Raw genomic sequence first — 27,251 nt, 5'->3', positions numbered from 1 at the left:
AGTAACCTGCAGTAACCACTGATCGACCAAACCGCTGCATGACCAGCTCTACCCTCACCTACTGTATCCTCACCTATCCCTTGTAGATTGTGAGCCCTCGCGGGCAGAGTCCTCTCTCCTCCTGGACCAGTCATGACTTGTATTGTTTAAGATTATTGTACTTGTTTTATTATGTATACCCCTCCTCACATGTAAAGCGCCATGGAATAAATGGCGCTATAACAATAAATAATAATAATAATAATAATAATAATAATAGATGATAGATAATAGATAGATAGATAGATAGATAGATATAAAAAAAAGGAAAACAGCACAAAAATTAAAGAAAAACGGGCTTTAATGCCTGAACGGCGTGGCAACGTTTCGGATATGGTATCCTTTCCGAAACGATGCCACGCCATTCAGGCATTAAAGCCCGTTTTTCTTTAATTTTTGTGCTGTTTTCCTTTTTTTATCTCTATTATTGGAAGCCATTTGAACATTGGTTGGGAAAGTGCTGCACGACAACTGCGGTAATACGTGATGCTGTTCCAATTTTGACAGATAGATATATAGATAGATGATAGATAGATAGATAGATAGATAGATGGATAATAGATAGATAATAGATAGATAATAGATAGATATTATATAGATAGATAGATAGATAGATAGATAATAGATAATAGATAGATAGATAATTAGATAGATAATATATAGATAGATGATAATGTATGATAAGATAAATGATAGATATTATTAGATATTATTATAACCCTGGACATTATAAGCCTCCTTCTTCTTCACCTTTCATCGTTCTCTTCTGCTGCATTCATGCCCCGCCCTCTTTTCCCCGCTCATCCAATCAAATAGCGGAATGTGAGGCATAGCGGCGGAGGCGAGAGCTGATTGGTTATCACGCGCTAAACTCTCGTCTGGTATTTTCTGGACGTTTCTCCTCAGCTGACGGTGACGTCACAGGCGATCAGTTATAACATCAACACGACGGAGAGCGGCCGAGACTGAGGAGAAATAACCGGGGAGGGAAAGTGAGTATGACGGAGGCAGGGACACGTGTGACGTCATGTGGGATCAGCAGGTAGGAGGTGACACTGGCGAGTTATTATAGGAAGGGGTTAATTATAGTAATAGCTTAATAGGGGCTGATATAGTGTAACAGTTCGGTGTATGACTGGGCAGAAGAGGAAGATCCTGGGGAGTGAGGAGTTAATGGCGGCGGAAACAATGCAGCAGGTCGCCCCTTGTCGCTGTGTCCTGGTGGGTCGGGGGCAGATATTTCCCAGTTCCACCATTAGACCCCACAGCGCCCCCTCGTGGTGTGGACGGAGGTGTTGGGGCAGCTGGTGGATTTTCTGTCGCTGGTCGTAAACCGCCGTGACGCGCGGCTGCCGCGGACTAATGCGAGTGACGAGCGCCTGTGACTTGTCTGCGATGGGAGATTTTTTTTTTACAGTAAGATATTTGGGCCATAACAAGTCACAGAGATGTTATTATTATTGGAGAATGACACAGGACGCGATTCACCGCGCCGTCCCCAGACAAGTCGCAAGACTAAAAACATTCGTGCAAACTCGTCTGCAACTATTTCAGAGCTGAAATTTTCCATAAAAACAGAAAAAATGGTCAAATTGCAGACCAGCCGCATGCGACTTGCGCTGAAGTCTGCGGCTACCAGGTCAGGTGCGATTTGTGACCAGCGACAGAATATTCGGAACATTTGTGAGACTTTGTCGGTCTTCTGTTATTTTCGGAAAACCCTTATTGCCGTATTGGTTTTCCCAAAGTGAAGACGTATTGCTAAGAATAGGGAATTGCTTCACGATTGGTGGAGGTCCGATACAGGGCTGATCTAGTCCTGTGCCCCTTTAACATTTGTGAAGGGGATACAAAACCTCACCAGCACCCGTGGCCCCTTTATTCTATGCAATGGTGAGGGTCTTACAGGTTGGCTACCCCTTCAAGCTATTCCCCCCCACTCCCCCCAGGAATGTGAACACTAGTCTTGGTGAATATCGATAGGCTTATGATCATAGAGGAGGTATACTCTGCTCAGGACCACTCTATATTAGCCATGGTAGCCACCCCGGCAGATTACAGTTGGGTTCTTCAGAATGAAAATTGGTTTCTGTAACCCCTGTGTTCAGTTTAGGAGATTGTCTACACCTCCTATGTCATTGAATATACCCCTTCAGATTACCCTTAAGGGCGCTGGGTCTCCAGGTCAGACGGCCACTTCCCTTTTCCTTATGGGTAAGTGCTTTACCTAGGGTTTTCTGCTCCTCAATGGAAGCAAAGAATGGTTGGAAAAGGCTAAATGTCATGCTATCATCCTCTAAAGCAGAGGTGTCAAACTGCATTCCTCGAGGGATGCAAACAGGTCATGTTTTCTGGATTTCCTTGTGTTGCACAGGTAATAATTTAATCACCTGCACAGAATGATTCCAGCACCTTGTGCAATGCTAAGGAAATCCTGAAAACACGCATGGTTTGAGGCCCTCAAGGAATGCAGTTTGACACCCCTGCTCTAAAAGAAGGGATTGTCAGAAGAAATTGCAAACATTGGCGCATCGTAAGGATTTTAGCTTTCGGTTTATCACATCATCCGGAAAGTCCCAAGTTCCTAATAGCAGTTGTCTCACTCATTTGAGTTTATCTGGACTGGCAGACATCCCATAAATGGGTCATGCCACCAGTATCACATGCGCCTGCTGGCATCTGAGATATTTCAGATGCAACATGAGCACAGCAAGATTCGAGCATGGGATATGAGTTAACAGGAATCTCATGCATTTGAATTGAAGGATGTATTCTTGTGGGTTGTCAGATGCTTGTGTGTAAATTTCCAGTTTCATTAAACATAATATAAAAGCGAAAGTGTGTTAAACACTGGTCAGTCCCTCTTGTTAGAAAGCCCCCTGACAGGGTGTCCTGCTGATGTAACCCTTTGAGAATGACAGCAATTTCCCTGCAGTGCCACCACAGGTGAAATGTAGTATTGCAACTGCTTCTATTGAAGGCAGTAGGATGCCTATGTAATGCATGAGAGGATCTTTCTAAAAGTTAAGGGTCCTAAATGCGACCCCATTTGTTAAGACATTCCCTAATTGAGTGATGGAAAAGGGGACGTGCCACTGGGCTAAAGAGTGACTGCAGCCAATCGTGAATGATCAGTTTGTTTCAACTAATTTGCGTATAATCTTGTCAGTGAACTGCTTCTTTCTCCTCTTTTGAGCCTCTTTTCTCCCTCCCCTCCTGCCTCCAGAACTATTCACTGTAAAAAGAACAAAACAAGAACAAATTTAAAATGAAACTTACTGAGGCATATATAGTAGTCACAGCTGCCCATTGAACTGTATGGAGAGGAGGAAGGAGCACAGTGAAACACAGGCAAATAGAAAAATAAAGACTGTGCTACTGCTTTATAGCAAATGTTTAATCTCGCCTCAGAGATGGATTCACAGCTATAATGCTTAGTATTTAAACATAATGCCCTACATGCTGTTATTACGGCTTCTGAACATGTGCTATATAGAGACAAAAGAGCAAAAATCCCTTGTCTGTGTGTGCTGTGTATGGCAGACATCATAGCAGCTAGTCTCCATCCATTACATAGTAACATAGTTAGTAAGGCCGAAAAAAGACATTTGTCCATCCAGTTCAACCTATATTCCATCATAATCCCCAGATCTACGTTAGTTCAGAGATAAATAAAAATTAGAGACATTGCTGATGGAAAAATGTAGGATACAAGTCATGTGATAGCCAGACATAGTGTTATTCCTCTTGTTCACATACATGACAGCCTATCCTGAAAAGTCACCTGAATAGTTTAATATCCGGTATGTCCTAGCTGTATATCATTACATTGTAAGATAAGTGTACCTCTTTAAAGGTGTTGTCCAACCTTGAGCTACAAGTCTGCAGTCATTCTATGTGAGTACAGACATGTGAATGCTCTCATCGTGTGCGCCGTGAGGATTCTTTGGTGTCGGGGGTGGCTGTCATGTGAGCAGAAGAATACGATATGCTTACTCCTGGCCACATTCCGACTAGACTGTTTCCAGCCTCGCTCAGTACACTTGCATTGAGCGAGGCCATCTAGTCGGCATGTGCCTGGGAGTATACATATCGCGTATTTGTGGTCACATGACTGGCGAAACCGGAGAGTCCACGTAATGTGAGGTTACACAAGTGGAGTCACATAGAGTAACTGCTGACTTTTAGCTTAACACCTGGACAACTCCTTTAACCCCTTAGCAACCGCCGATACGCCTTTTAACGGCGGCCGCTAAGGGTACTTAAACCACAGCGCCGTTAATTAACGGCGCTGTGGAAAAAGTAAATAGCGCCCCCCAGAGTCGGATTTTCTCCGGGGTCTCGGCTGCCGGGTTTTACCGACCCCTGTTTTGCGATCGCCTGTAATTAACTGTTTACCGGCGACCGCAAAAAAAATAAAAAAAAATAGTAAAGTGTAATTCTCTGTCCTCTGATGTGATCGCACATCAGAGGACAGAGAAATAGGGGGATTCGGGGACCCTATAATACTCACCTGTGTCCCTGGATCCTCCTGCTGCTCCTCCTGGCCGCCGGCAAAAGAAAATGGCAGGCGCATGCGCAGTGCGCCCGCCATTTGTCTCCATCTGCTGGCCGGCAGGAGATCAGCAGTTGGGGCTAAAATTAGGGTTAGGGTTGGGGCTAAAATTAGGGTTAGGGTTGGGGCTAAATTTAGGGTTAGGGTTGGGGCTAAATTTACGGTTAGGGTGGAGGCTAAATTTAGGGTTAGGCTTCTTTCACACTTACGTCGGTACGGGGCCGTCGCAATGCGTCGGCCCGACATACCGACGCACGTTGTGAAAATTGTGCACAACGTGGGCAGCGGCTGTAGTTTTTCAATGCATCCGCTGCCCAATCTATGTCCTGGGGAGGAGGGGGCGGAGTTACGGCCACGCATGCGCGGTCAGAAATGGCGGATGCGACGTACAAAAAAAGTTTCATTGAACGTTTTTTTTGTGCCGACGGTCCGCCAAAACACAACTGATCAAGTGCACGACGGACGCGACGTGTGGCCATCTGTCACGATCCGTCGGCAATACAAGTCTATGGGCAAAAAGCGCATCCTGCGGGCACATTTGCAGGATCCGTTTCTTGTCCAAAACGACGGATTGCGACGGATGCCAAGCGACGCAAGTGTGAAAGTAGCCTTAGGGCTAGGGTTAGGGTTGGGGCTAAAGTTAGGGCTAGGGTTGGGGCTAAAGTTAGGGTTAGAGTTGGGATTAGGGTTAGGGTTTGGATTAGGGTTAGGTTTGGGTTTAGGGTTAAGGTTAGGATTGTGATTAGGGGTGTATTGGGATTAGGGCTAGGTTTGAGGTTAGGGTTGAGATTAGGATTAGGGGTGTGTTGGCTTTAGGGTTATGGTTAGGGTTGACATTAGGGTTGTTTTGGGGTAAGGGTTGTGATTATGGTTAGGGTTAGTGATTAGGATTATGGATCAGGTTGGGATTAGGGTTAGGGGTATGTTGGGGTTAGGGTTGGAGCTAGAATTGGGGGTTTTCCACTGTTTAGGTACATCAGGGGGTCTCCAAACACGACAGCCAATTTTGCGCTCAAAAAGTCAAATGGTGCTCCCTCCCTTCTGAGCTCTGCCGTGCGCCCAAACAGTGGTTTACCCCCACATATGGGGCATCAGCATACTCAGGATAAATTGGACAACAACTTTAGTGGTCCAATTTCTCCTGTTACCCTTGTGAAAATAAAAACTTGGGGGGCTACAATATCTTTTTTGTGAAAAAAAAAAAATATATTTTTTATTTTCACGACTCTGCATTCTAAACTTCTGTGAAGCACTTGGGCATTCAAAGTTCTCACCACACATCTATATAAGTTCCATGGGGGGTCTAGTTTCCAAAATGGGGTCACTTGTGGGGGATTTCTACTGTTTAGGCGCACAGGGGCTCTCCAAATGCGACATGGCGTCCGATCTCAATTCCAGACAATTCTACATTGAAAAAGTAAAACGGCACTCTTTCTCTTCCAAGCTCTGCGGTGCGCCCAAACAGTGGTTTACCCCCACATATTGGGTATTGACGTACTCAGGAGAAATTGCACAACAACTTTATTGGTCTAATTTCTCCTGTTACCCTTGTGAAAATAAAAATTTGTGGGCAAAAAGATCATTTTTGTAGAAAAAATGCGATATTTTTTTTTTTTTTTTTCATGGCTCTACGTTATAAACTTCTGTGAAGCACATGGGGGTTCAAAGTGCTCACCACACATCTAGATAAGTTCCTTAAGGGGTCTAGTTTCCAAAATGGTGTGACTTGAGGGGTTTCCACTGTTTAGGCACATCAGGGGCTCTCTAAACGTGACATGGCGTCCGATCTCAATTCCAGCCAATTCTGCATTGAAAAAGTCAAACGGCGCTCCTTCACTTCTAAGTTCTGCGGTGCGCCCAAACAGTGGTTTACCCCCACATATGGGGTATTGGCGTATTCAGGAGAAATTGCATAACAAAATTTATGGTTACATTTCTGTTTTTACACTTGTGAAAATAAAAAAAATGGTTCTGAATTAAGATGTTTGCAAAAAAAAGTTAAATGTTCATTTTTTCCTTCCACATTGTTTCAGTTCCTGTGAAGCACATAAAGGGTTAATAAACTTCTTGAATGTGGTTTTGAGCACCTTGAGGGGTGTAGTTTTTAGAATGGTGTCACACTTCATTATTTTCTATCATATAGACCCCTCAAAATGACTTCAAATGTGATGTGGTCCCTAAAAAAAAAAATGGTGTTGTAAAAATGAGAAATTGCTGGTCAACTTTTAACCCTTATAACTCCCTAACAAAAAAAAATTTTGTTTACAAAATTGTGCTGATGTAAAGTAGACCTGTGGGAAATGTTATTTATTAACTATTTTTCGTGACATATCTCTCTGATTTTAAGGGCATAAAAATACAAAGTTTGAAAATTGCAAAATTTTAAAAATTTTCGCCATATTTCCGTTTTTTTTTCATAAATAATCGCAAGTAATATCGAAGAAATGTTACCACTAACATGAAGTACAATATGTCACGAAAAAACAATCTCCGAATCAGCGGGATCCGTTGAAGCGTTCCAGAGTTATAACCTCATAAAGTGACAGTGGTCAGAATTGCAAAAATTGGCTCGGTCATTAAGTACCAAATTGGCTCTGTCACTAAGGGGTTAAAATCGTACAACTCCTTTGACTTCTTTGGATAACCCATTTAACTTCTTTCCAAATTTTCTGCTGCATTCCTGGATATTCAATAGCTTTCACTGCATTGACTCAGTGGTATCTCCAAAGACACCCTGCTTTAAAGGGATGTTTCACGTAACTGACCGGCTGCAGTGTCCTGCACAGCCAGGTGGCCAGGTGTATCACGATGCATTGAAAACCTAGAAGTGGATGCGGCAGCTTTGTTGTCCCCTTCATCTCCTTTGCCCTGCATAATGTTTCCCTAACCCCCAGCTATGGAGGGAACTGTAGCCGGTCCCATTCACTTGAAAGAGGTCTTGCTTCAGTTCCCTGCACAGCGGCTGGCCTGGGCAAAAAGGGGAGACACTGCTAACCTCAGTGCTGCAGCCTTGTTCATTATCAGGACTAGTGGGGATCCCAGAGGTCATGCACTCAACGATCAGAAGTGACGGCATACAAGTAGCAATATCTGAGCCGCACAGACGGAGAAACACATCTGACTTCTGCTGAATGATTTTTATAGAGAGGAGAACTGCAGCTCCATTATTCTCATTGTCGTCTCTACTGGTAAAAATAGAGTTTGACGTCGTGTTCCTGCGGTCAGGTTTGCATGTTCAGGTATCACCTGCGGCTTCTAATTTCACTTGTTAATAAGAGAAGAGGGGCACAAGCTGCCAGGTGAGAGTGGCATCGTAATACATCAACATACCAATCGCACCAGCCATCTCTTGTGTCCTGCCCCTACCCTTTTTGCTCCCACTCACGATGGTTAAACTATTCTGAAATGGCTGATAACATGGAACAATATCAGTCTGCCAACATCTCTTAAGGTACCTTCACACTAAGCGACGCTGCAGCGATACCGACAACGATCCGGATCGCTGCAGCGTCGCTGTTTGGTCGCTGGAGAGCAGTCGCACAGACAGCTCTCCAGCGACCAACGATCCCGAGGTCCCCGGTAACCAGGGTAAACATCGGGTTACTAAGCGCAGGGCCGCGCTTAGTAACCCGATGTTTACCCTGGTTACCATCCTAAAAGTAAAAAAAAACAAACGCTTCATACTTACCTTCCGCTGTCTGTCCTCGGCGCTCTGCTTCTCTGTACTGGCTGTGAGCACAGCGGCCGGAAAGCAGAGCGGTGACGTCACTGCTCTGCTGTCCGGCCGCTGTGCTCACAGTGAGTGCAGGAAAGCTGACGGCGAGGGGACAGACAGCTGAAGGTAAGTATGTAGTGTTTGTTTTTTTTTTACTTTTAGGATGGTAACCAGGGTAAACATCGGGTTACTAAGCGCGGCCCTGCGCTTAGTAACCCGATGTTTACCCTGGTTACCAGCGAAGACATCGCTGAATCAATGTCACACACGCCGATTCAGCAATGTCTGCGGGGAGTCCAGCGACCAAATAAAGTTCTGGACTTTCTTCCCCGACCAGCGACAGCACAGCAGGGGCCTGATCACTGCTGCGTGTCAAACTGAACGATATCGCTAGCGAGGACGCTGCAACGTCACGGATCGCTAGCGATATCGTTTAGTGTGAAGGTACCTTTACTCATTATCTGCTATTTCCAGCACCAGAAACCTAAGGTGTACACATTTTAATAATTGTATCCTTTTAAATTGGACTTAACACCCAAGTCCTCCAATTTTTATTTTATTTTTGTTGATGGTTTCAACTTATGAGAAGGGAATGGTTTTGCTTTTCTGTGCTCCCTGTTTCCTGAAATATTATGGCTGCCAGGCGAGATGAGGAGGGGAAGGTCGTAACTTTAGGGGAAATCAGAGCATGTGTCATTTACTATTTCTGTATCTGATCCACTGCTGGACATCTATTTACAATGTATCACAGAAGTATCTGTAATCTCATCCCTTCTACTTTCCAGAGATTTCCTGTCAATCATGGGAGATTATTATGAAATTCTTGGAGTTCCCCGAAACGCCACCCAGGATGATATTAAACGAGCGTAAGTTTTTCATCTTCTCTATGATTAGTATTAACATGAGAGCTCATGTATTATACATGGAATATTGCCAGACACAGATGCATGAACATTACATAGGATTACATATATGTCTTGTACTTAATTGTTGGAAAGAAAAGGGTAAATGCTCCAAGCACATATCTGACCGAGATAAGAATGTACAAGAATATTATAACTAACATAATACCATACCTATGTACAAGAATATAACTACTATAATACTGTCCCTATGTACAAGAATATAACTACTATAATACTGCCCCTATATACAAGAATATAACTACTATAATACTGCTCCTATGTACAAGAATATAACTACTATAATACTGCCCCTATATACAAGAATATAACTACTATAATACTGCTCCTATGTACAAGAATATAACTACTATAATACTGCTCTTATATACACGGTGTTCCAAATTATTATGCAAATGATATTTTTCTTGGATTTTCCTAAATGGTCGGTGCAAATGACAGTCAGTCTAATAAGTTATCACCCGTTAGATTATTGGGGAACACAATTTTTTAGGAGTTAGGTCAGACAACTGTTCTTAACTAATTTTTGGATGCTGAATCAAGAAATGATCTCAGTTTTTCTCTATCACGTCAAGTTTTTGAACTATAGGATATTTTTCTTCTCAAAACTATGTAAACTACTGTACCTAAAAAGTGTTGTTTTTTTTAAATAGTACAAATATGAACAAAAAATGAAATATATATAAGAAATAGGTATGACAAAGTTGTGACTACTCCTACAAGTTGCCACGTAGCTCTATATGAGTCGAATTGTAATCAGATAACAAGTCTTATTACAGATATCAGTGCAATTGTGCTTCTCTGGCAGGTAAGTTGTGGAGGAAAAACTTGACGTGCTAGAAAAAAACTGACTACATTTTTGGAATCAGCATGCCAATTTTAGTATAAATCAGCTCAAAAACCTAACTCAACAGAAAATGTTTTTCAAATTGTTCCCCTGTGTTATACATCGAATTTTATTGAAGAAACCTCCCAATGATAACAGTATAATCTCCAAAATAAAACCTCACAATGCACTGTTCCAAATTATTAGGCACAGTAGAATTTCTATACATTTGATATGTTTTAAAGAACTGAAAAGGCTCATTTGTGGAATTTGCAGCATTAGGAGGTCACATTCACTGAACAAAACAGCTATTTAACTCCAAAACTTCCCAACAGGCCAAGTTACATGTAATATAGGACCCCTTCTTTGATATCACCTTCACAATTCTTGCATCCATTAAACTTGTGAGTTTTTGGAGAGTTTCTGCTTGTATTTCTTTGCATAAAGTCAGAATAGCCTCCCAGAGCCGCTGTTTTGATGTGAACTGCCTCCCACCCTCATAGATCTTTTGCTTGATGATACTCCAAAGGTTCTCTGTACGGTTGAGGTCAGGTGAAGATGGTGGCCACACCATGAGTTTATCTACTTATATGCCCATAGCAGCCAATGACTCAGAGGTATTCTTTGCAGCATGAGATGGGGCATTGTCAGCATGAAGATGATTTTGCTCCTGAAGGCACGTTCCTGCTTTTTAGACCATGGAAGAAAGTTGTCAGTCAGAAACTCTACATACTTTGCAGAGGTCATTTTTACAACTTCAGGAACCTTAAAGGGCCCTACCAGCTGTTTCCCCATGATTCCGGCCCAAAATCATGACTCCTCCACCTCCTTGCTGACCTTGCAGCCTTGTTGGGACATGGTGGCCATCCACCAACCATCCACTACTCCATCCATCTGGACCATCCAGGGTTGCTTGACACTCATCAGTAAACAAGACTGTTTGAAAATTAGTCGTCATGTATGTCTGGGCCCACTGAAACCGTTTCGGCTTGTGAACACTGTTCAGGGGTGGCCGAATAGTAGGTTTATGAACCAAAGCAAGCCTTTGAAGGATCCTACACCTTGAGATTCGAGGGAATTCAGAGGCACCAGCAGCTTCAAATATCTGTTTGCTGGTTTGTAATGGCTTTTTAGCAACTGGTCTCTTAATCCGATGAACTTGCCTGGCAGAAACCTTCCTCATTATGCCTTTATCAGCACAAACATGTCTGTGCTCATATTCAGCCACAAATCTCTTAACAGTACGATGATCACACTTAAGTTTTCGGGAAATATCTCATGTTTTTATCCCTTGACCAATGCATTGCACTAGTTGATGCTTTACAGCAGCAGAGAGATCCTTTTTCTTTCCCATGTTACTTTAAAACTGTGGCTGCTTAATAATGTGGAGCATAATCTTTAAGTAGTTTTCCTTTAATTAGAATCACCTGGAAAACTAATTATCACATGTGTTTAAGATTGATTTCAGTGATCCATTGAGCCCTGATACACAATACCATCCACGAGTTTATTTGAAAAACAAAAAAATTAAATCTTTATGAAACTTAAATCCAATTTGCATAATATTTTGGAACACAGTGTACAAGAATATAACTACTATAATACTGCCCCCTATGTACAAGAATATACTTACTATAATACTGCTCCCTATGTACAAGAATATAACTACTATAATACTGCCCCCTATGTACAAGAATATAACTACTATAATACTGCCCCTATGTACAAGAATATAACTACTATAATACTGCCCCTATATACAAGAATATAACTACTATAATACTGCCCCCTATATACAAGAATATAACTACTATAATACTGCCCCCTATATACAAGAATATAACTGCTATAATACTGTCCATATGTACAAGAATATAGCTACTATAATATTGCCCCGATGTACAAGAATATAACTGCTATAATACTGCCCCCTATATACAGGAATATAACTACTATAATACTGCCCCCTATATACAAGAATATAACTGCTATAATACTGTCCATATGTACAAGAATATAACTACTATAATACTGCCCCCTATATACAAGAATATAACTGCTATAATACTGTCCATATGTACAAGAATATAACTACTATAATACTGCCCCCTATATACAAGAATATAACTGCTATAATACTGTCCATATGTACAAGAATATAACTGCTATAATACTGTCCATATGTACAAGAATATAACTGCTATAATACTGCCCCCTATATACAAGAATATAACTGCTATAATACTGTCCATATGTACAAGAATATAACTGCTATAATACTGTCCATATGTACAAGAATATAACTGCTATAATACTGTCCATATGTACAAGAATATAACTGCTATAATACTGCCCCCTATATACAAGAATATAACTACTATAATACTGCCCCCTATATACAAGAATATAACTGCTATAATACTGTCCATATGTACAAGAATATAACTACTATAATACTGCCCCCTATATACAAGAATATAACTGCTATAATACTGTCCATATGTACAAGAATATAACTACTATAATACTGCCCCCTATATACAAGAATATAACTACTTTAATACTGCCTGCTATGCACATTCCTAGTTTTTATGCTTCCTGACCCCTCAGATATCGGAAGTTGGCACTGAAATGGCACCCGGACAAGAACCCAGATAGCAAGGAGCTGGCAGAGAAGAAATTCAAAGATATTGCGGAAGCTTATGAGGTGTTATCGGATGGTATGTAGCTGCGCTGTCGCTGTAATTTGACAATGATATGAACAATTACCGATTTAGTTAGCCGTCATTTCCCAACCTTATCATATACATACCATTTCAAAACTGAGGGGTAATAAGCCACTTTCCCCTATAGACATTTGGCAGTTCCTTGTGATCCGCAGCATTATATAACGCTTGGCCTGAACCACTAATGGTGGTTCTATTGCAAGTGATGACCACCCAGAGAACTGTAAAATGCTGCTCTCTGAAGTTGTCACGTTTGCCTTAAACTTAGGAAAGGTCGTTCCTTGGAATAATGAACATGCAATGTTGCCATCACACTCATCTCACTTTATAACATTGCAGACCAGAATAATCAATGATAATGTATTAATGCACCATCGCTGAACACCTCCTGTTTCCTCCTGGGAATGTACGTGTAAACTGACAAATAAGTGTTACTAGTTAGAGGTGACGCTGTCAAGGCAATGCTAATAGTAATAGACTGTTTCAGAGTACACCCTCTCCTGCTGACACACACTTGTCACTTTAGTCATAAGTATACAGGGTGGGATGCCTATGGAGTAGCATGGCGGCCGGTGCCTACTGAAGGCCATATTGCCACCATCTTGGCACTCCTCTATTTGAGCTTATATATGTCAAAGTCTAAAATTTAGTCCATGTAGTAAACAGTGTAAAAAAATAAAAAATGCCAGAGCTGCAACCTATTTCTCGCCTCTGCAAAAACTGGATACAAAACAGTCAAAAGCCTTAAGTATCCCAAATTGGTGCCAATAAACTCTGCAGCTTACCACACAAGAAAATCATACCTCAACTTCCTCAAAAGAAAAATGAAAACAATCCAGGACTTAGAAAACGAAATTATTTTTTTAATTAAATGATCATCTTTTTTTTTTTTTTTTTAAAGCTGTAAAATATTAAAAAAAACTGTATGTAATTTGGAATAGTCATCATCGTACTGACCTGGAGAATAGTGTTACTACGTCATTTTGCCTGTACAATGTATACCTTAAAAGTAACATCCCCTCTCTTTCCCCCCCCCCCAAAAAAGGAAGAATTTATTTACAATTTTTTTTACCAGCTCATTTCGTTAATTTAAAACTATGACTGGTCCCGCAGCCGCCAAGTCCTCATACAGCAATGTCAATTGGAAAATAAAAAGTTGTGCCTCTAAGCAGTGGCGTAACTACAAAGTTATGGGCCCCGGTGCGAACTTTCAAATGGGGCCCCCCCCCGCCAAAATATTTTTCACCCAAATCCACATCCTGCCCATGCTCCTGCCCCATCCGACTCCGCCCCATCTGACTCCGCACTCTGCCCCATCAGACTCCGCACTCTGCCCCATCCGACTCCGCACTCTGCCCCATCCGACTCCGCACTCTGCCCCATCCGACTCCGCACTCTGCCCCATCCGACTCCGCACTCTGCCCCATCCGACTCCGCACTCTGCCCCATCCGACTCCGCACTCTGCCCCATCCGACTCCGCACTCTGCCCCATCCGACTCCGCACTCTGCCCCATCCGTCTCCGCATTCTGCCCCATCCGACTCCTCACTCTGCCCCATCCGACTCCCCACTCTGCCCCATCCGACTCCCCACTCTGCCCCATCCGACTCCGCACTCTGCCCCATCCGACTCCACACTCTGCCCCATCCGACTCCACACTCTGCCCCATCCGACTCCTCATTCTGCCCCATCCGACTCCTCACTCTGCCCCATCCGACTCCGCACTCTGCCCCATCCGTCTTCGCATTCTGCCCCATCCGTCTCCGCATTCTGCCCCATCCGACTCCTCACTCTGCCCCATCCGACTCCTCACTCTGCCCCATCCGACTCCTCACTCTGCCCCATCCGACTCCTCACTCTGCCCCATCCGACTCCTCACTCTGCCCCATCCGACTCCTCACTCTGCCCCATCCGACTCCTCACTCTGCCCCATCCGACTCCTCACTCTGCCCCATCCGACTCCTCACTCTGCCCCATCCGACTCCTCACTCTGCCCCATCCGACTCCTCACTCTGCCCCATCCGACTCCTCACTCTGCCCCATCCGACTCCTCACTCTGCCCCATCCGACTCCTCACTCTGCCCCATCCGACTCCTCACTCTGCCCCATCCGACTCCTCACTCTGCCCCATCCGACTCCTCACTCTGCCCCATCCGACTCCGCACTCTGCCCCATCCGACTCCGCACTCTGCCCCATCCGACTCCGCACTCTGCCCCATCCGTCTCCACATTCTGCCCCATCCGTCTCCACATTCTGCCCCATCCGTCTCCACATTCTGCCCCTGTCTCCACATCTCACCAGAACAGCAGGAACCGGAAATCTGCTGCTGGTTGATACCAGAGAACACGAGCTGCACACAACCAGGACTGAGCTGCTGAGAGCTGAAGGACCTGTGGTGACGTCATCGTCATGTGATCAGGAGGCGGAGCTGATAAATGGTGAAAGCCCTATGATAGTGATGACGTCACCACAGGATCTTCAGCTCTTCCTTTCAGATCAGGCGTCGGCTGCTGATCTGATGTGTGCGCCCGGCAGGTCAGGTGGAGGGCCGGTCTGTCTGTTGCCGTGCGGGAGGAATCACCTGCACGGCAACAGTTTTTAACTTTTTGCTGGTGTCGGCGTGCATCTGACCTGCCGGGGCCCCTGACTTCCCCCGGGCCCGGTCGCAGTGGCGACTGCTGCGACCGTGGTAGTTACGCCACTGCCTCTAAGGGTATGTTCACACGTTCCTGATTTCCATCCTCTTTTTTTCAGGACTGTTTTTTAAAAAACTGCAGCTCTTGGCAGAAAACGCAGGTCCTTTTTTTTGGTCCTTTTTTTTGGTCCTTTTTTTTGGTCCTTTTTTTTGTCCTTTTTTGATGCGTTTTTTTGATCCTTTTTTTGATCCCTTTTTTTATGCAGTTTTCTATGCAGAGTCTGTGTGTTTTCTAGGAAGTTTTTTTAGGGTTAAAATGGCTGAAAATACCCTACTCCTACCCCCTAACCCTACCCCTAACCCTAACCCGACCCCTAACCCTAACCCTACCCCTAACCCTATTCTAACCTTAGCGGGGAAAAAAAAAATTCTTAATTTTTTTTTATTGTCCCTACCTATGGGGGTGACAAAGGGGGGGGGGTGTCATTTACTATTTTTTTTTATTTTGATCACTGAGATAGGTTATATCTCAGTGATCAAAATGCACTTTGGAACGAATCTGCCGGCCGGCAGATTCGGCGGGCGCACTGCGCATGCGCCCGCCATTTTGCAAGATGGCGGCGCCCAGGGAGAAGACGGCCGGACGGACACCGGGACGCCGGGTAAATATAGGGGGGGGAGATTAGGGCACTGGGGGGGGGGCATCGGAGCACTGGGGTGGGGGCATCGGAGCACGGGGCGGTGGGATTGGAGCACAGGGGGGCGGGATTGGAGCATGGGGGGGCAGCCACACTCCGCCCACGCACTTCCGCCCGCTTCCCCGCACTTCCTGCTGCAGCGGTTCTGCACCACAAACCGCAGTAAAACACGCAGATATTTTTTTCATCTGCGGGTTTTACTGTGGGTTTGACCTCACAATGGAGGTCAATGGGTGCAGAACAGCTGCGGCTCCGAAAAAAGAAGTGACATGGTACTTTTTTTCCCGCAGCTATTCAGCGCGGCTTTTTTTTTTATTTTCCGCATTGTGGGCACAGCAGTTCCTGTTTTCCATAGGGTACAATGTAATGTACCCTGCATGGAAAACAGCTGCGGACCCGCAGCGGGAAAATCGCGGCAATTCCGCATGAAAAAAAGGATCGTGTGAACATGGCCTTAGAGGAAAAAATGAGAACTGAAAAAATGAAATTTAGGCAGGTTGGAAAGGGATAAAAGTGCTCTGGAAATATTAAAATGTAAATATTAAAAGTGAATTATCATAATTGCTTTTTCCTTTTGTAAGTGAACAAACGTGAAACTTACGATCGTCACGGTAAAGCCGGATTCTCAGGACCGGGTAAGTCACATTTATATCTGTCCAAGTATAAAATACATATAAACAGAATAGAAATGAATTCCAGCCAATAATAAAAAAAATCTCTTATTATATTCTATTATAGTCAGGATTGGTGTAAAAGCTAAAAATAAAATGCAAATATGAGCATGCAATTGCCATTCAGTAAAAGTTCTGACTTTATGACACCAGACACTGAAGTGAAGTCCATAATTAATTTTCTGCTTATTTCTTTTTAATCTCTATCCTTAAATGTAATATTGTTTCTTTATTTTCTTTTATTTGTGTCCCAGAATCTTCAGGCTCCAACTCTAGATACCAAGGTTTTACATACACATTCCGGAGTCCCGAGGAAGTATTCCGAGAGTTTTTTGGTAGCAGAGACCCTTTCTCGGATTTCTTTGGTAAGTTAATGTGTTATTGCTGCATTAATTGAGGATGTTGTGATCTTTTCCCATTTCTCTCTCAGGTACATTATTGTTGGTCAGTATTTTGCTACATATATTATATTGATAGGAAGCATAGACCTGGTCAGACAGGACGTGTGTTTTTGCTAGTCCCAGCCTCCACATATCTGCTCTATACTTGAAAGGAGCCATTATTTAATTGATAACTTCTTAAATAATTGGAAAAAAGGAATAGTTCATTGGGGGAAAGGATGATTATTTCAGAGTTAAGGGCATTGAGCTTTTGGAGTTAACGATTCAGAGCTTAGTGGGTGACCATAACTTGTGGATCTGCAGGTTCAGAGATCAGTGGGTGCCCCCTGGTTTCGGAGCTGCAGGTTCAGAGCTCAGTGGGTAACCCCTGGTCTCAGAGCTCAGTGGGTGTCCCTTGCTTGTGGAGCTGCAGGTTCAGAGATCAGTGGGTGGATTACCCCTACTTGTGGCGCTGCTTGTTCAGAGCTCGGTGGGTGTCTTCTTTTATTACATCAGTTCGATGGGAGTCCAGATCCTGAGACCTCCAACAATTGTTTTGAAAACTGCAGTGAAGTGCGCTGCTCCGCAGGCGGAAGTGCTGAGCTCTCGCATTAGGTCATGCACAGAGCAGATTTCTAGACTTTCTATTGGGAGTATGATGGGGATATAAACTGGCCACAAGGCAAGTGACATTATATTTGTGATGTTTAATGTTGCCACCTTCTGCTGAGTGTGAGGCATTGCAATGTTCTGTCTCTTTAAGGTCCTGGTTTGGTCAGCGATGAGATGCGTCACACCCACTCCTCGCCATTCTTTACAGACATATTTCCAGGCAGCAGAGGTAAAGCTGAACAGAATCACTTAAAGTGTAAGGTGTTTTACTATTCGCCTCTATCTTCACTGATGCAAAGTAACAATTCCACCTATTAGTGGACGTTTTTATTCACTGGCAGCAAGCAGAGTCATGAAAAACCCATCAATGGCTTTGTTTTTTTTGTTTTTGCATTCATTTGTTTTTGTCAATGAAATCCTCAGATTTTAATACCAGTAACCTGAAGTTAACTTTTTCTTTTTTCAGTTTACTCGTCCTTTTCATCTTTTGGAAATAGTGGGTTGACTGGAAACGTTTCCTCTGTGTCCACCACAACCACGATTACTAACGGGAAGAAGATAACAACCAGAAGGTGAGATTTCGCCATAGCTCAGTCTGTAAACATCATTTAAAGATCCTGGACAAAATAGCAATCTAACTAGAGTCCCAAAAAGTGTGTACCAGGGGCCCCACCTACCATGAGTCACTCATAAGGCCGGGTTCACACGAGCATATAAATAATTCCTCTAGAAGACTCGGACAATTCTTTTAGTCATTTGTCATCTGTATGAAATTCTTGTGAAATCTGTTTTCATAGAATGTTAGAGTTGGAAGTGACCTCCGGGGTCCTCGTGTCCAGCCCCCTGCTCAATGCAGGAGTCACTAAACCATGTCAGACAGATGTCTGTCCAGCCTCTGAAGACTTCCATTGAAGGAGAACTCGCCACCTCTCGTGGCCGCCTGTTCCACTCATTGATTGCCCTCACTGTCAAAGTTTTTTCTAATATCTAATCTGTCTCCTCCCATTCAGTTTCATCCCATAGCTTCTCGTGTTTCCATGTGCAAATGAGAATAATGATGATCCCTCTACACTGTGACGGCCCCTCAAGATATTTGTAGACAGCTATTAAATCTCATCTTAGTCTTCTTTGTTGCAAGCTAAACATTCCCAGATCCTGTAACCATTCCTCGTAGGACATACTTAGCAGTCTGCTCACCATTCTGGTAGCTCTTCTCTGAACTTGCTCCAGTTTTTCAATGGTTTTTTTTTTTTTTTTTTTTTTTTTTTTAAATGTGGCGCCCAGAACTGGACACCGTCTTCCAGATGAGGCCCTGACCAAGGAGGAGTAGAGGGGGATAATGACTTCACGTGATCTAGACTCTATGCTTCTCTTAATACATCCTAGAACTCTGTTTTCGTACAGCAGCAGCTATTAACAATGCTCAAGTCTAAATACAGATTTCTATGTTAAAGAATTGTAGAGTATCTGTAAAAATCGGATGCTATATGTATGGAGCCCAATTTTTTTTTTTTTTTTGCACCACCATAGACTTGAATGGGCGAGTCTCATCTGACATACGGAAAATTATTAGTGCGTGCCCCAATGTTTTTTTTTTTTTTTTTTATGCGCAGTTTCAGTCAGTGAAAAAAAAACGCTCATGTTCACTGCCCCATTGATAAACATTGGTCCGTAGGCTCGTGTGAACCTACCCTTATGTAGATGTGACAGATGAGCACCAGCGCCCAGATGTGGCAGCTACTTCTGTGTCTCCTTATCTACAGCCCAAATCATGCATCCAGAGCTTCTGTTAGGCCGGTTTCACACGTCAGTGGCTCCGGTACGTGAGGTGACAGTTTCCTCACGTATCGGAGCCACTGACACATGTAGACACATAAAAATCAATGCATCTGTTCAGATGTCAGTGATTTTTTGCGGACCGTGTCTCCGTGTGCCAAACACTGAGACATGTCAGTGTTCGTGGGAGCGCACGTATTACACGGACCCATTAAAGTCAATGGGTCCGTGTAAAGCACGTACCGCACACGGACGTTGTCCGTGTGCAGTCCATGTGCCATGCAGGAGACAGCGCTACAGTAAGCGCTGTCCCCCCCCACTGGTGCTGAAACCGCGATTCATATCTTCCCTGCAGCAGCGTTTGCTGTAGAGAAGATATGAATAAGTGTGTTTAAAATAAAGATCTAAAATAAACGGTGACAGCCCCTGTGGATATCTGCATATATTACATCATAAAGTGCCAATAGTGCATGTCACGGCAAGCATTTTATGGACCGGGTATTCATTACTATGTAACGTACATCCCACCATGGGGTTAAGATCAAGGTATAACACACTAGATGCCCATCCCTTTTCCATAAACCATACCCTTTCTGCAGATTCCCAGGGGTCGCCACCGAAGCCCCAACGCGCGTATCGCGTCGGCTTCGTCAGGGGGCAGACTTCTCCTAACAAACAATCCGTGAAAATGGGACCACACTTTATCGAAAAACAGGGAGGACATTCGTATGCCAAAAACGGGTGTTTGAATGAGCCCTGACATGAAGCCTAGGAGTACCATTATTACAGTGAGGGGGGCTTCAGCAGACCTCCCCATATTTGTGCCACTTAAATGTCACTGTTGGAGACGGATATCAGCATTTACAGGGGTTAATAACAGTGATTGGAGCAAGCTTTGGTCATTTCCAATAGAGCTGGTGCCCCCTGTATAACGGCTCCTGAGCTCGCTCCATACACCCGCACCCGCTACATGATTGATATATATGTCATTGAGCAGCAACGGCATTCATGCGGATAGCCAGCCTGCCTTTGTCATTCTCATTAATTGTATGGTCTTTCTTATAGGATTGTAGAAAATGGTGTAGAACGAGAAGAGGTAGAGGAGGACGGGCAGCTGAAGTCCATCCGGGTGAATGGTAAGGACTGGTGCGCGCCACAGTGAACGTCTGAGATTCCGCTAACCGAGCAGCGCTGTAATAAAGGAGAACAGGTTGTGCACTGTGTGTGTGTGCGTGTGTGTGTGGCTGTTTGTGCACGGTGACTCCGCGGCTCACAAAGTGTATTGATACATGTACACATCACTACATACATACCTATATCTTATGTCCATGCACATAACTGTATACAGACATAGGTAATTGTATATGTACATACCCAACAAAAACAAGTCGTCTCCCTTGTGTGGCTTGTATAGAGTAATGGGGGAACCCTGTACTGACCCATTACAGGAGAAGCTGGAAGTCTAAATGGCGTCCTACCATCATCTCCAGCAGCCATGAACACTATGCTGCACGCCTTTAACCCTTGCTCTGCTGAAATGGGGGGGTTCAGTCGAAGTGATTTTAGTGCACAGCCACTTGTTGTTTTGCTGCTGGGATCATTTCCTCATTATCTCCTCCTGGACGTCTGCAAAAACAGCAGGTTCTCTGATAAGTGGGGTGTATTATTATTTTGAACCGGCCACAGATCATGTGTTACCAAACCTTTTATTTGGCTGGAGCAGAAAGGTGCAAACATTGCCCAGCAGAACAGTCGTGGGTTTATGTCAGAGATCATCGTGCGTGTGCGTGTGTGTGTATATATTCACCAGCCTCACTCTGCTCAGTTCCACCACGCTGCAAAGTCATATACAGCACATCCGAGAAACATCCGACTGCAGGAAGGATACAACAGCCACAGTCATGTCTTACGCTGCTCTGGGAAATGTTTTTTTTTTTTTCCTTTATTTTCTTGGCCCTATAGATGGATCTGTTACCAACTATATGTACAGGTGCTTCTCACATAAATAGAATATCATCAAAAAGTTAATTTATTTCAGTTCTTCAATACAAAAAGTGAAACTCATATATTATATAGAGTCATTACAAACAGAGTGATCTATTTCACATGTTTATTTATGTTAATGTTGATGATTATGGCTTACAGACAATGAAAACCCTAACGTCATTATCTCAGTAAATTAGAATAATTAACAAAAAACACCTGCAAAGGCTCCTAAGCGTTTATAAAGGTCCCTTAGTCTGTTTCAGTAGCTCCACAATCATGGGGAAGACTGCTGACCTGACAGATGTCCAGAAGGCATCATTGACACACTCCACAAGGAGGGGAAGCCACAAAAGATAATTGGTAAAGAAGCCGGCTGTTCAGAGTGCTGTATCCAAGTATATTAATGCAAAGTTGAGTGAAAGGAAAAAGTGTGGAAGAAAAAAGGTGCACAAGCAACAGAGATAACCGCAGCCATGAAAGAATTGTTAAGAAAAGGCCATTCAAAAATTTGAGGGAGATTCACAAGGAGTGGACTGCTGCTGGAGTCATTGCTTCACCACACAAAGACGTCTCCAGGACATGGGCTACAAGTGTCACATTCCTTGTGTCAGCCGCTCATGACCAATAGACAACACCAGAAGCTTCTTACGTGGGTCAAGGGGAAATAGAACTGGACTGTTGTCAGTGGTCCAAGGTGTTGTGCTCAGATGAAAGTAAATTTTGCATTTCATTTGGACATCAAGGTCCCAGAGTCTGGAGGAAGAGTGGAGGCCACAATCCAAGCTGCTGGAGGTCTAGTGTGAAGTCTCCACAATCAGTGATGGTTTGGGGAGCCATGTCCTCTGCTGGTGTAGGTCCACTGTGTTTTATCAGGACCAAAGTCAGCGCAGCCGTCTACCAGGACATTTTAGAGCACTTCATGCTTCCCACTGCCGACAAGCTTTTTTGAGATGGAAATGTCATTCTCCAGCAGGACTTGGCCCCTGTCCACACTGCCAAAAGTACCAATACCTGGTTTATAAAGAACAGTATCACTGGGCTAGATTGGCAGCAAACTCGCCTGACCTTAACCCCAGAGAGAATCTATGTGTATTGTCAAGAGGAAGATGAGAGATACCAGACCCAACAATGCAGACGAGCTGAAGGCTGCTATCAAAGCAACCTGGGCATCCATAACCCCTCAGCAGTGCCACAGGCTGATCGCCTCCATGCCACGCCACAGTAATGCCGTAATTGATGCCAAAGGAGCCCGACCAAGTACTGAGTGCATTTACTGATAATACATTTCAGTAGGCCAACATTTCAGGTTTTAAAATCATTTTTCAAGCTGGTGTTATAAAGTATTCTAATTTACTGAGATAATGAATTTTGGGTTTTCATTGGCTGCAAGCCATAATGATACCTCTAAAAATACTTTTGCTAATCAACTTTTTTTAAAAAAAAAGGACAGAAAAAACCACAAACTACAAAATGTGAAAAAAAACAAACAGAAAATTGCAAAAATCTGTTGCTGATCTGTAAATACAACAGCACAGGTGTCATCTGAACCCTGATGTTCTGAATGAACACTTTCTGGTAGTCGACCAAGCTCCCCCTAGTGGTGGTTGATCATGGGTGGAGTTTTATCCTAACTTTGATTTTCAGATTTTTTTGTTTTTTTTCACTTTATTTATGAAGGGTAACAGAACTCCAGAATTCCAACCCATTCCAAAGATAAATTCGAATACTAAACAACAAAGAATATTGTTCCTAACTGGAGAAAAGATTAAGTATAGACCTTAGCAGACAATAGCATTAAACACCTTCAGCCTCGACCAGGAATATAAGATATTCACCTCTTATAGGCTCAGACCTCTGGGGAAATTATATATTAACCTATTACCAACCTTGTTCGCAAATTTTTTTTCTTTCCGTGAACCCTTCCTCCACCATAATCGAAAAATATTAGGCATTATTAACCTTTAAAACTCTACACTGATACACTGATACATGTACTATCAGGAACACTATATGAAAAAACCTAAGTTCTTTGCCATGTTTACCAAGAGCATAAGGAAATTGGGTCCCACCACCCCTTTAAAAACCGTGCCTTTGCCGCTCCAGAAAAGTGTAATTCTAGTGACCATCGGTGTAGTTCTATTTTATAACACGACGTTGAGATTACAGTAGCAGAAGTTGGAAGCCTTTTAGCAATGGTGGTGAAGAAATATTAGATATTACAGCGAGGAAGACCAGGGGTAACTACATGACTAATGATATGGCCATATGGTTGTGAGTGGTGCCCTGCAGCGTCTGTCCCATACTTTCTTATATATCATGTCGCAGCCAGCGCTGATCGCTGTCCCTTTTTGTGCATTCATTTTGCAGGGGTAGAAGATGAACTCGCTCTTGCAATCGAGATAAGCAAAAGGGATCAGAAAAGTGAGCCAGCTCCATCCAGAAGCCAGACCAGGGAACCTCCAGACAACGTGCGGAGAGCGCCCCCTACCTGCCTGGTGCTGGACAGCGACGATGAAGATGAGGATCTGCAGCTGGCAATGGCCTACAGCCTGTCCGAGATGGAAGCCGCAGGGCAGCACAGAGCAGGTGTGCGAAGTAAAGCGAGAGCAAAGAGACAGCAAAGGGGGCAGAGGAGTGAGGAGCCACCCAGTCACCAGCAGGGGGCAGAGCATCCAAATGAGCACAAAAGGCATCAGGCAAAAGTTATTAGACCGCAAAGAGATGAATCAGAGGAACAGGCGGGACACAAGGAGGAAGTCAAGGAGAGTGGAAGGGGAGAGGGGGACCCCAAAAACAATGAGGAGAAAAAGAAAAGAAGATGCTTCATTTTGTAGCGGTTTTTGCTTGTCATTATTTCTCACATAAACTGCATTACTTCTTATTTTAGGCCAACACTCCCTGGGGGGTAAATCTGAATTTACTCTTGCAGTGCCCTTTCTTCCAGCCGCCAGTGATTTTATGCTTGCAGAACATTACAATGCCTTCTCTTCCAGCAGCTATTGCTCCTGCACAGCATTACAATAACTTTTCTTCCAGCAGCTAGCGGGTTAATCCCGCAGAGCATTGCAGTGCCTTCTTTCTCTCAGCTGCTAAAGTGTTAATTCTTCAGAATATTGAAGTGCCTTCTGTCCCAGCTGCTAGACGGTTAATCCTGCAGAACATCGCAGTGCCTTCTCTCACTTCAAGCTGCTGGAGCATTTGCAGTGCCTTTTGTTCCAGCAGCTAGAAGATTAAAGTGGTTGTCCGGGCTTGGGACAAAAGTTTGCAGTCAGACTAACTGTAGAATCATGACAGTGCGTGGTGTGCACACAGCACACTGTCACGATTTCCCAGCATCACCTGTGCTCGCTCGGCGGTCTCGTGACTGAAGGTGTGGGGTATGGATACTTTCTGACCCCGGCCCGGACGACCTAAGCTTCCACGCTCTGCGCTGCCTCCTGTGGTTGACCTCTGCCAATTTTCCCACTCTGACCGATTCCTGCCGCTGCCATTCTGGGGTCGGTTTCTGTTTAAACTGCCAAATGTAAAGTTACATTGTAATAATATTTATGTATCCGGAATCTGTAAAGGATGAAAGTATGGGGTCTCAGCCTCTGGTGCCTTCGCTTTAGTTTTGTGCCATTGTTCTTGTTGTAAGTCCACGACCAATGGTGCTAGTCCTCGGCTTTGCCTTCTTTCCTTCCGTTTCTCACCCTGTGACGACTTGCAGAGTAGTTGAGATTTTCGCTCTGACATTGGTAGGATTCTGCCTTTGCAGTTGCACTTACATCTTCAGTAACTGTGAGCTTTGCCTCCGCACCTCCACAATACTCATGTACGCTTCAATCGACAGAGTGCGCATGTGTTTTCTGTAGGGAGAGGGGATGAAGCTGCTGTCTGACACCCCTGAGAATAAAAGGAGCAGGACAAGTAAAAGAACTTGATAGACTGAATTCTCTAATCCCCAGATGAGCTGCACAATGTATGAGTGACAGACGCTTCTCTCCTGTCTGCTCACATGGTCTGTACATGGGGTCTTGCCTTAGTTATTGGGGGCTTATGTCTGAGCAGCAGTAGTTAGTCAGCCATGCTGCGTCTTATCGGCGGTGTTCACACTGAGTTTTCGGTAGCGCCTCTCCCCATCCTGCCGATTATTGATGACGTGCAGCCCCATGATTTGCCTACTGAATGTCTTGCTTTTCTCACTAGGTGTGTTCTGAGAATGGATGACTTGCAGGGCTCTTACCATCGCTGGCTGGGGGGTACGAGGGGAGCACAGACAAGCTTAACCCCCGACCGCTGCACCTTTCCTCTGCGCAGGTTTGGCATATGGGCTCTACCATCCTGACAGATTTGGGGACCCCTCTCCCCCATCTTCCCATATTCTGCACTATACTGGAATGAACTTTTTTTTTTTTTTTTTTTTAATGGATGGAAGGTTTCGCGTACGGATTTAAAGAGGGGCTGGACCCAGGGACATTACGTGCTCGGGCTGCGTGTGATGCGTATTTATATTCCGGGCGAGATGGCGAGTGCCGTGTTATTTGCTTCAAGATTTAATATATTAATCACGGACTGAATTCATGTGATGGCGACTTATGAGGGACGAGGATGTGTATAATCCATCATCTCAATTAAACCTGACTTTTATTATCTGCTCATGTTTTGATGATGGAGGACGGGTGCACTGAGTGTCGGGTGCAGAAACAGCAGCTGGATCTGATCCTTGGTGGCTATGGGAATCCTAAGCTTTTGTTCTTTCACACTGTGGAAGCCTGGGATTACCCACGATGCCCCAGGGGTTAATGGGATCTTCAGATCCGCTACATACATGGAGAGCTGTTCAGTACTGCCCTCTGGAGGGAGGTTTGATGAAGTTCCATGAAGTTCTGCAGAAATCACAAACCATCGAAAATAAGAAAGGGCCTTAGTCCCCACTGAGAGTTCCTCCTCCAACTGTTAAAGGGGATGTATCGAAATAGAAAGACATGGCTGCACAACTCGTGTCTGCTGGTTGTGTTAGGTATTGCAGCTCTCCATTAAAGTGAATTAGGAAGAGCTGCAATACCACACATAGCCTGTGGTCAGGAGTGGCGCTGTTTCTTGATGAAAGTGGCTGTATACATCAATTGGTATGCAAAGCTTTTAATGTACACTGTTTTGATTCTTCCTGGAAGGAGATTCATATTGAGAATGAAGGTGGACAGCAGCTTGTCCAGTGCTCTGCTGTGTCCCCCTTCTGGGTTTTTTTTCTATATAGAGGCGACTGTCTACATGCCATGGATGGAACCACCAGACCCATGCAGGAAAATAAAGTGATATTACATTCATCCCATAAGCCATGAGTTGGGACTACCCATTTAATGTAATAAAATATCTGTACTGAAGAGCCCTGTTTTTGGATTTTACAGTGAGCTACCCCAAGCCACCACTAAGGGGAGCTCACTGCATATGGATTTATACAGCTAGTAATAAACTCAATGGCAGCAGTATAAATCCATATGTATTCAGCTCTCCCTATTGGTGGCTGTATAAATCTGTGTGTAATTAGCTCCCTCTAGTGGTTGCTGTATAAATCTGCATGTAGTGAACTCTTTAAAAACTCTATAAAAATACAAAACTTACAATCAATAAATAGCAAAAATCAAAACCCCAGCAAAAGCAACCGTCCAAGTCCAACATTACACCCCCAGTCCAAAGCAAAGTCCGAGTCATCTGCATGTAGTGAG

General features: G+C 43.9%; 1 protein-coding gene across 5 annotated transcripts; it reads left to right on the top strand.

Moving 5' to 3' along the window:
• The first annotated feature begins 950 nt into the window (after window positions 1–950).
• DNAJB2 (DnaJ heat shock protein family (Hsp40) member B2) lies at window positions 951–26,179 on the top strand. Of its 5 annotated transcripts, none has more exons than XM_069732794.1 (10): window positions 951–1,031; window positions 9,095–9,175; window positions 12,669–12,778; window positions 16,700–16,753; window positions 17,044–17,154; window positions 17,933–18,010; window positions 18,248–18,353; window positions 20,623–20,693; window positions 23,911–24,129; window positions 25,732–26,179. In XM_069732794.1, exons 2-10 carry the CDS (start codon window positions 9,111–9,113, stop codon window positions 25,740–25,742), a joined length of 825 nt encoding a protein of 274 aa, XP_069588895.1. In that variant the 5' UTR covers window positions 951–1,031; window positions 9,095–9,110; the 3' UTR covers window positions 25,743–26,179. The 5 variants fall into 5 exon arrangements, with proteins under 5 accessions (XP_069588895.1, XP_069588896.1, XP_069588894.1 ...); XM_069732795.1 differs by having other exon boundaries at window positions 954–1,056; window positions 8,985–9,175; XM_069732793.1 differs by lacking the exon at window positions 25,732–26,179 and having other exon boundaries at window positions 973–1,031; window positions 23,911–24,514.
• Window positions 26,180–27,251: the final 1,072 nt, after the last annotated feature.

Source organism: Ranitomeya imitator, chromosome 7 (genome assembly GCF_032444005.1).
Source record: "Ranitomeya imitator isolate aRanImi1 chromosome 7, aRanImi1.pri, whole genome shotgun sequence".
Classification (NCBI taxonomy): Eukaryota; Metazoa; Chordata; class Amphibia; order Anura; family Dendrobatidae; genus Ranitomeya; species Ranitomeya imitator.
Note: the sequence above shows the minus strand (reverse complement) of the source record. Positions and strands in the feature narration are given on the sequence as shown.